The following is a 10165-nucleotide window of genomic DNA, read 5'->3' on the forward strand; positions in this document are numbered from 1 at the left end:
GTGAAGAGGTGCTGGATAGCTGGGGAAGATGCCTGTGAAGCTGAGGGCTGCTCCTTGAGAGCAGACAGCTGAATCCAGAGCATCCTCCATGCTTCACCCTTCATCACATCCTTCACCCCGTAACCTTGTAGTCCCTTTGAAACTCTCAATTCCATTAGTAACGCTACAAAAGCAATGAGCCCATCCTGCAAAACTTCTACACTTCATTAAAACTCAGGGAGCAGATTATGGTGCCACTGGAGGTGAATAAATGCTGGGAAGTTTAATGTCTCTGTGTAAATATAAATAGGTTTAGAGAGTGCTTTTGCACAGCGTTGACCCCACACTTGTAAACACTTCTGTGTGTGCTTGGCTTTGTGTGGGTGAGAGGGGAAGTCAGCAGGCGATTTATGTGCATAGAGAGCAGCACATGGCTAAGTGATGCTATAAAAAAGAAAAAGCCACATTTTCTCCTTCAAGGCAAAGAAGGGAAAAGAAAAAAGGACAAGGCACTAGAGAAGCAAAATGAATTGTGAACATGGGGAAAAAGAAGGACTTCTATCAAGACTGCAGCACCTACATCTCCAAGCCACAGTCACAGCAAAGTCAGACCAAGTCTGCCGCCTCCTGACCTCTTCGCTCACAAGTCCCAACTCTTCTTCCCATCCCAAGGCTGATGTGAGCATCCATGGGCCTGATCACACCCACCTGTGAAATTCTTCCTCTTTGACGAAGAGGAAGAATAACTCGTATATACAATTCATCCAATTTTAACCAAATTTGAAGAATTTCAAAGTTCCCAGCAAAAGCCCAGCATTTTCTTTCCTTTCTTCTCCCTGATGACCCAACTGGCAGGTAAAGCCAGCCTAAAGCCATAGGGCAAGATGTACAAGCTAGAGAGCAAGTGGAAGTCCTCCCCCCACAAGAAATAGTTATGATCAATTGCTGGTAAAGAATAGACTCCAGCGGCCCCTACCTTCAGGGTGGAAGTCCTGATGGGGCTCAGCACCATCCTGCCGGATGGCCGACCGGCGGTATACCACGTGGGCTCTCCCATGCTCCTCTGTCTCCTGCTGCCCCCTCTCCAGGGGCTCAATGAAGAACTCATTGCTGTCTGTCCGAATCAGGCCAGCCTGGACTCCACAGAAAATAAAGGGGAAAAAAAAATGTGTTTTTATATACACATACGCTTACATACACACTCAGTATATGCAGTAAAGATTGATACAGAATATGCATGAATCCAAAGGAAAAAGGCATCCCAAATAAACTGTCTTGTTGCTATTCCATGACACTGGGATGGATGCCTTACCGTGTTCATGTATGATGACCCTTAATTTCCCCTGTAGATGGAAAAAAAAGGGGGAACAAGAAACAGAGAATGATACCAACCAACAAAAAAATTGATGTAATTCCAGTTATGTCTTTATATGGCTAGGAAACTCCATTCCTTCTCACCAGTGATGTGGGGTACAGGCTGCAGGGGCTCCCACACCACCTCGCCTCCCTGCACCATGCCCATGCCTGTAGTGACTGGGAGGAAACCTGCCATTTCACCAACAAGTCTGCAGTCACAGCAAGACGGAAGGAAAAAGAAACCATCATCTCTGCCCTGTGGAGTGCTTGGGAATTAACACAGGGAAACCCCTTCAGAAGAGAAGCTGGAAAGCATTATGACTACACTTCCCTAACATGGGGAAGATGAATGAAAGGGCAAACATCGCTGGTAATGTTGTCCTGGTTACCAATCTGCTCCTAATTAACACCAAGCTCCCACCAAATCTCCCTTACATCAGCCTGAGCACTCATACCCCGCAGCGCCAGCCAGCTCAGACCTCAGGGAAGCAAAAGGATCACTGGGATTTGGCTTCCATCCTATGGGCAGCTACCCCCAGCCCAGCATTTTTCACAGCTCCCTCCATCACACACACACACTCTCCTTCCTCTGGCACTGCCCGCTGCTGCCTGCTGCTGAATAGCTGGAAAGCACAGACAGAACATACGGATCTGTACTTACACAGCAAAGCCTTCAACAGCATGTACTTACCGGAGTCCTCATCAGGGTGGGGGTATTAGAACTGTTTTCATCAAATAAAACAAAAACCTTACATATATACTGCACAGAGCAGTACGAAGACATAAGCTAGGCTCTGTAAACAACCAGGCAAAGCTGGGGCTCTTCCAAGCTTGCATGGGTCATTGGATCTCCCTCACATTCACGTACTGATGCATTCACCCTGGCATCAGCAACCTGTCTCTGTTAGACTTCATCAAATTTCCTGCTCCACTTGGGTTTTATTAGCTGCTTAACTCCTCTGGAAAGCAGGTCTTTGGCTGGTTTTGTTTTACCTCCTTCCCGAGGAATCCAAGTACAGGCAGTTGTGCTAGGATCAACTTGCCTGACGCACGTATTTCAGGTCGTGCCCACAGGAGACATTCAGGTCACCAGGGGAGGACCTCTCCATCCACCCCCAGCCAAGGAGATGAAAATCACTGCCAAATTTAACCAGAAGTCTGGAGCACCAGGCAAAGTGGTGGTGATAAGGCAGAGAGTCAACCCGCAGGTCAGGTCCAGTGATGGCTGGGCAAGTACATGGCAACGGGGCAGGTCTAAGCCTCTGCTCTTTATGTGATAAGAGAAGGTGGGGATCCATTGCTTAACAAACAAAAATGAGTAGCTACGAAGGGCAGAGCTCTGGGTATCTGATACAGGCATCACAAACATGCCTGGATTTTATGCACATGAATTACGCTGATGATTTCCCACGTTTCCAGCTTGCGCATCACCAGAAATTTGGGCTGGAGCAGCACTCCTACTACCCAAATGCACCTGGCACTGTACCCCAGCCAGCATCCTATTTCAGCCTGGCAGCACAATAAGCAACCTCTGTCCCAGGAGAAGGTCTTCTGGGACACCACTACCACCTCGCAGCCCTGCCATGAAACGTTTCACTCAGGACAAGGCACCCAAAGTCAATTTATGGGTATATGGCAAAAGCCGGGACTTGCTGAATCAGGTGGCCAGAGAAAAACTGTGCTGCCTTGCTGGGGCAAGGCTGGATTAAAACATGAAAGAGCCTGGTCCTGAGCCATGGCCCACTTGGGTTTGCTCTGCTCTATAGCTCATGACTAATTGTATATGGCTCAAGAAATAAAGCAGCCCAGACTTTCTCACCTGTGCTTTCTCCCAAAGGTGGGACGTAACATACTGCTGACTCCAGCAGTGACCGACAGACAAAGTAGATACCACAAGGACTTCTATGCACATCTGATCAGAGCAGCTTCATAAATGAAACAGAAACCACAGCAGTCACCTTGGCATTTACAAAAATAAAATAATAAAACAAACCAGCACAAAACCAAGATTGCACGAGGCATGCACAAACCTGCTCAGCCTTAAAAAGGAGCAGCTCAGGCTGTACTTCAGCATTTTGTGAAGGTTGTAACTGTAGGGAAGCAGCAAGAGAGGCCAGCCACCCAAAAAGCCACAGTAAGCTTTCCTTGGGCTCTTGCCAAAAGATCAATCCCATCCTCAATAATCAATTTGCCATGTGCTTCCTGCCCCCAATTTTATTTGGTTTAATAACATCAAATCAAATGAAATCTGGCCAGGCGGGACTATCATTACTAATATTTCTAACACAAGATGCTGTCTGCAGCTCTTGGGGAAGGTAATTTCCAATCTAGAAAATGGCCTTTTATATACTTTTTTTTTTCCTTTTAAGGAAAACACCAAATCCATTTCTGCCAGCTCACAGAAGGTGAAATCTTTTACTCAGCTCTCCTGTGTCTCCCCAGGCTACAGGAGAGATGAACTGGCCCCACTGGCCTGGCACCAGCCTTGCTAAGGGGAACCCCCCAGCACCCTGGGTAAAAAACTCCTCCACCACCGCTGGGTAAAAAGCTTCAACTCCCACAGGAATTCAGGAAATTCTGACACTTCAACACAGCTGAAATGTGGAAAAAATAATAAAACTGCTCCACTCAGCCAGAGAGGCAAACAGCACCGAGGAGGGGGAAATCCAGCTGCGTGCATACTATGTATTTTTCCTACACGATTCACACTTAATTTGGACAAAAAGTCCCAGAAAGCCAGGCTGTGTGAATGCAGGCACCATCCTAGCCACTGCTCCCCTTTCTCCAGAGACTGCCCAGTGAAGGCATCGGGGAGGGATCAGTAGAGGGATGCATCTGTCCTGCATTTAGCTGGACCACACCTCGCAGTAGCACAGCATGTGCTCCATCACTATTTTGGTACCTCTCTGCACAGCACAGGCTTTGCAACCCATTTAACACAACGCTTTGCACTTCTTGACTGCTTTCCCTGCTCTTCGAGCCAAGGCAAGAGATTTTTGGGATGTTTGCAGACAGGGAGCTGCTCCATCTGGGCTTTGCCAGGTCTCTCAGGCCAGGATTCAAATACAGTACCTGGTGGGGTGAGGGCATGAAGACATGCTCACTGCTAACTAACTAATTAGGTTTTCAGCCCAAACAGAGACTGCTTTTCATCTCACTGCCAAAAATAAGGACTTTCACATAGGAGAAAAGTTCTCATTTCCAAGTTAAAAAAAAAAAAAAAAAAAAAAGGAGCTGAGGACAGTGGGATCTATGTAACCAAATGACATCTCGCCTTCTGGGCATTTAAACCAGCACCTTCTTTCTTCACAGAATTAACCCTATAGTTCAGGAACTGCAAGGAAAATCCTGGAAGACAAAGCCATACTTTTTGCACTGGGCATCATTATGGGGACTGTTTCTCTCTTCGTTTCCTATTAATTGCTGTTCTGAGGGCCTTTGTGCTCTGCTTATCTGTTGCCACCCCTCCAAAGCAAGCCAGGCTGACAGGGACGGAAAACGCTGGCTCTACGGTTTGCAGGACATTGATGTTTGGTGCAAATAACCCTGAAGAACAACAGGGAAAAGCCAGCCACAAAAAGCAAATGTGGTGCCTACAGATGATAATTCTTCATCCACCTCTGCCAGTAAAGCATGAAGGAAGCAAGGTTGACCACACGCTGCTAAAGCTGGCATGGAAAGATGGGGTACCTTCACTGCAGTGAGATGTGTCTGATGGGGCAGATTTCTGCTTAACACTACTTTACCAGCTAGGAATTTGGTGACTTAAATCAGCTTTGAAATTACATTATGGACGACAGCATCTTCCCACTCTGGTATGAGGCACCCTTGCAAAGAAAAGGCTGGATTTTCATGTGTGGATGCCTGCAGCAAGTAACAGCTGCGGAAGGTGCCATGGGTTTGGCATCTCTCAAAAAAATCAGCTAACTTACATGGCTAAATATGGATTTAGGAAAGACTTAATGTGTACTCTCTTTTTCAAGAACTGTTTCTTTTTCCCCTTCATTATTTATAATCTCAGACTCCATTTATACACAGCATAATCTCTTTGTGTACACAGCCTTCATCCACAGCATCCCAGAGCGCTTCCTTTGACCAGAAAAGAGCAGCCATGTGCGGTCCTGTGCCTCCCACACACACTGTACTGGGATGCAAAAGCTGCAATCCCCTTTTGAAGCTCATGGATAACTTCCAGTAAAAGTCCACAGCAATTCCAGGGTACATACATATCAAAGAGCAACACAGCTACCTACAGCCAGTGCTCCCCACCTTACATTAGTCCCTATCTAGCATGATGCTAACAACAGTCCTGACCACTTACATCTCTCCCAGATGTTCTGCTGCTTCTCTGCTGGGTCACGCTGGAGGTACAGCATGGTCACAGATACTATCCTCCCATCCCATCCATACTTGTCACCACATTTTGGTTCTGTTTCTTGCTTCATTTGCTAAATCAAGCTCTTTTCACTGCTTTCTTGGGGTCCTGTTGGTCTCACAACTCCGAGCAAATACAAGCTGCAGACTAACTTAAGGCAGAGGACCATACAGCAATCTACACCAGCCAAAAAATCCATGAAAGACAGAAACCAACTGCTATGTTGGAAGTATTACAAAATCCTCTTTACTGGAGAAGGAGCAGAACCCCTGCTCAGGCTCTGTCCTTCTGACCTCTTCCCCCAGCCTGCAATCACCACATGTGCTTTGCCGGATGATGGGAAATTGCTGCTTGAGGCCAGGGCATTTATTTGTTGGCCACAGAGCAATAGATGCACTGCAGGAAGAAAAAAAAAATTACTTTTTTTTCTCTTTCCTGGTGCTGCTGGAGCTCTACATGAAGAAATAAAACATCTGCAAGACAATACATCAGCAACCATGATACTAATACCGTGTCCCAGGATAGCTTCAGAAATGGGGGTGCACCAAAACCGCCCTGCAGAAGCCCTTAGCACCTGCAAACAACTAAAGCCCCGTGCACCAGCACAACGTGGCTCGGCTAATCCAACCCTGCAGAGCAGCATCAAAGCTCCCACAGGGCTGGCTGCACGGGGGTTAATGAAGGTAAAGAAGAAGCAAGCACCCTGAGCTGCTGATCCTGGGTGAAGAGCCACTTCTTTCCATGAGCTTAAGAGAGTGGGCTTGGGGGTACCATGGATGGCAACACAGGAACTGCTTCATAAATCTCTGGGGAAGAAAAACCCCATAACACTACCCTCACAGCTTCTGAGCTGTGTCAGGACATGGACTCAGCTGCCAACCGCTTCCAGCATCACTTCACTCATGATGCCAGCAGAAATTATATCTGCAATGCAACCTGTACACTTAAAAAGCAATTTTTCATTCCAGACACAGCGTTACTAGTTGCTTGTTGGAGCTATAGGAAATACCTTTCAAGCTTTCAAGCCTGCCCAAATTCACCAGCCCCAGGACCATCCATATCATAGAGAAATTTCTGCAAATTCACAGCCTCAGACAATTCTAAAAAAGCTGTTTCAGAAGCTGTGGATTGCATGCTAAAATTGTTGGGAGAAAAAATAAACAAACTACTAAATGCAGGTGAAATATGTATTTCTAGCCGTGCTGCTCTGTCATTTCTGCTTGTATAGTAACACCAGGCGCTGCATAAAAAGAACGGAATGCCAAATTGTTTGTGCTAGCTGCCAAAACCGGCTTAAGGAACTCCCAGAATAAAGCAACCGAAAAAGAAGTATATTAAAAAAAAAATGGCAAAGCAAAATAAGAGGTTTATTCCAACGCAGGAGTAATGTAAGCGATACCAGGAGAAAACAGCAAACCCTGGCACCTAAAACAAGAATTAAATTGGCTCAAAGGAAATTTGAAGGGCAATGGGCCAAAGGTATAAAAAAAAAAAGAAGTGATTCTTCAACCATATCAAAAGTAGGAAACCCACAGGCAGACCAGATGCCAGGGCTAAGGAGGTAACAGAGCCATTTAAAGTAATTAAAGCGCTGTGGCAGCAAGTAACCGGTGCTGAACTGGGTGCCAAAAAGCTCTGAGCATGGAACAATTAGAAAAAAAGAATGGAAGAAAAAAAGAGATCCTGCAAAAAAAAAAGATGCTTTTCAACTTGGCAGAAAGACTGCAGGCTAACAGTGATTTTGGGAGATCAAGCTCACTCAGTCTCATTTAAGAGGAGGGAAACAGAGAAAAAGTTCCTGAAGCAGTCCCAGAGTAAAACATGGATGAGTGAGGATGAAGCTGCACCACTGTCAGCATGGGCAACTGTCCCAGAGGCAGAGCCCATGGGCATAATAGCACCAGACACTGCCCACCTCTGGGCAGGAGGCAGCTCGGGCATGGGGCAGGCAATGTTTTCAACACCTTCAAACAAATACAGCTGCACATACAGCAGAAAGATGGAGCACTCGCACATGTAGTACCCTGCCCTGCTTACACCACAAGCCACGTGGGGAAAGAGAACCCACAGCACCAGACGGTAAAGGGCAACGCATGGCACAGACACTTAAAGCATCACCAAATAATCAGGTTTCAGGGCACGACGATCCACCTCTTAAGAGAAAACCATACCAAAACACAGGCAACATGCACAACCTGCCCCGCTGGCCTCCTGAGCTTACCAGTCCATCGCAGTTGCTGATGGCCACAGCGGCTCCGGGCATGCCGGAGATGTCGCCGGTGAAAAGGCACCGCTGCTGAAGGGGTTCCCGGAAAAGCACCTCAAAATCCTCCTGCCATTCGGCTACGGCGCCCTGCGGCACCAGCCGCTGGTTGGGCCTCAGCCGGAGGTGCAGCTCCTTCCCAAAAACCGTGACGTTGAAGTACAGCAAGCGGCCGCCGGCCTCGCGGCGCTGGGGGGACTCATCCAGGGGGCTGCGGGGGACACGGCGGCGGGACGGGCGTTGGGCTGGGGGACAGGCGGCTCCGCCGATCCCCGCCGCCGTATAGCCGGACACCACGTGCGAGAGGAAGCGGCCGCGGCAATCCGCGCTGAATGGGACGATCACACCATACTCGCTGAGTTTGCCGGACAGGAGGAGCTCTGCGGAGTCAAGACGCAGGAAAAGGGCTCAGCCACGGGCACGGAGCATCCCGCTCACACGTCGGGATTTCGGTGGCCAGCCCAACTCGGGAAGCCTTTGGCAAGCCCCACTAGAGCTCGATAAACCCAGCAACTGCTTTTCCCTCCCAGCGCAGCTCCGGCGTGTAGTTTCAGCCAGGCGCATCAAACGTAGCAGAATAAACTCGGGCTGACGTGCCCCTCACGCCAGGCACGCCAACTATTTCTCGCCCAGCCTCCATCTCCCCAATTTCCCATTGAAATCAAACCCCCCGCCAGCGGCAGCGCTCTCCTTTCCCCCCATCCTCCGGGGTGCGAGCCACCTGTCAAAACAGCCCGCACCCCCGGGGACCCCGCTCCCCCCGGGAAGGGGCCGTACCTGGGGCGCTGCCGGCGGCCAGGCAGCCGTGCAGGGGGACGAGGCAGGACAGCACCAGCCGCAGATAATCCATTTGGGGCCGGCGGCGCGGCGCGGCGGGATGCGGGGCCGGCGGGATGCGGGGCGGGCGGCGCCCGGCGCCCGCCTCCCCCCGCCGCCGCCGCCGCCGCCGGGGTCCCTGGCGCTCCCGCCGCCGCTGCCGCCTCCGGGGGGGCCGGGCGGCGCCGCGCTGCGCGCCCGCGGCCCCCGTGCGCGGCGTGGGGCGGGCCGGGGGCAGGGTCTGCGCGAAGGGGTGGGAGTTAGGGGTGTTAGAGTTCTACTGGGGGGTTTCTTCATTTTATTTTTTTTTACATTTACTTTTTGTTACTTGAGAAAAAATCATTAAAAAAAAAACAAACAGTTCTCGTGTTGCATTTGGATGGTTCTTTTTTTTTTTTTTTTGGGGGGGGGGTTAAGGGAAAGAAAAGCCTTTTCGGGCAACCGGCTCCTGCCTGCCAGTCCTCCCTCCCTACCAGCCTCCCTCCGTCCCTCCCCGCCCCGCGGCCCCCGCTTCAGCCGTGCCCGAACAAAAGCGAGGAGCGGCAGGAGCGGTGGGGGGAGCTGGAGCCCCCTTCCACCCGCGCTGCCTGTTTTCCTGCCTGGGGTTCCCCCCAACCCCACCCCCCCCCCCCCCCCCCAGAAGCGGACCCCGCGCAGTGGAGCTCCATAGGGAGAGCCAGATCGTCTCCCAGCACTTAAACTGCTGCGGCCTCATGAGGTGTAGGTAAACATCCTATTTAGACACATCTGGAATGATGGGCTTTTTACTCTTCCCTTCTGTTTTTAGGAAGAGATATGATGGCAAAAGGCGATTGTGTGAGAGCAGCGGCTGGTTTCTGGATGCTGTGTTGCTGGGTCTCCAAGGGGGATCACCTCTTGTGTTTTACAAAGGACATCACTAAAGCTCTGCAGCTGGGACCGCTGCACTTCATCAGGCTCCTTACTACCCTCCTTACAAGGGGCAAATAAATTAGGCAGTCCCCTAAAAAATAAACAGAATTTCAACGCATCCAGCACCACAGTAAAGGTGCTTCCTTCATCACTTATTTTCAGTGCAGAAGACACCAACTACACAAATGCTTAAAGCACCACCGGAGCCCTCTAGGGCAGGGCCTCTCACCATCTCTTGCCCAAACTTCACCTCCATCAATACAGAGGACACATTCTGGTACCCTTTGCATTTGTTGGGTCTAGGTGGTTTTTCTTTCTTCTGAATCTAATTCTGGACAGGATTTAAGGCTGGCTCCAGGGAATGGGGTGTGCTGCAGCGCTAGTAATACCAGTTGTGCTAGTTGTGCATGGCTTATACTTACCTGGGGCCTCAGGGGCAGTTCAGGTTACGCTGGGCAACCCACAGCCTGTCCTAAGAGGTAATC

The 10165-nt window shown here is 49.8% G+C and overlaps 1 protein-coding gene across 2 annotated transcripts in view; it reads right to left on the reverse strand.

The window, feature by feature from the left end:
• ADAMTS14 (ADAM metallopeptidase with thrombospondin type 1 motif 14) overlaps window positions 1–8887 on the reverse strand; it is a 33812-nt gene extending 24925 nt beyond the window's left edge. For both annotated transcript variants that reach the window (XM_057403329.1, XM_057403328.1), the window contains exons 1-3: window positions 8751–8887; window positions 7932–8353; window positions 956–1112 (exon numbers count right to left, since the gene is read on the reverse strand). In XM_057403329.1, the coding sequence (XP_057259312.1) occupies window positions 956–1112; window positions 7932–8353; window positions 8751–8823 (652 nt within the window). In that variant the 5' untranslated portion in view covers window positions 8824–8887. The remainder of the gene's footprint in view (window positions 1–955; window positions 1113–7931; window positions 8354–8750) is intronic.
• Window positions 8888–10165: the final 1278 nt, after the last annotated feature.

Source organism: Pezoporus wallicus, unplaced genomic scaffold (assembly GCF_028554395.1).
Source record: "Pezoporus wallicus isolate ANWC-B61680 ecotype Strahan unplaced genomic scaffold, APGP_CSIRO_Pwel_v1 contig_4264, whole genome shotgun sequence".
In the NCBI taxonomy this organism is placed as follows: domain Eukaryota; kingdom Metazoa; phylum Chordata; class Aves; order Psittaciformes; family Psittacidae; genus Pezoporus; species Pezoporus wallicus.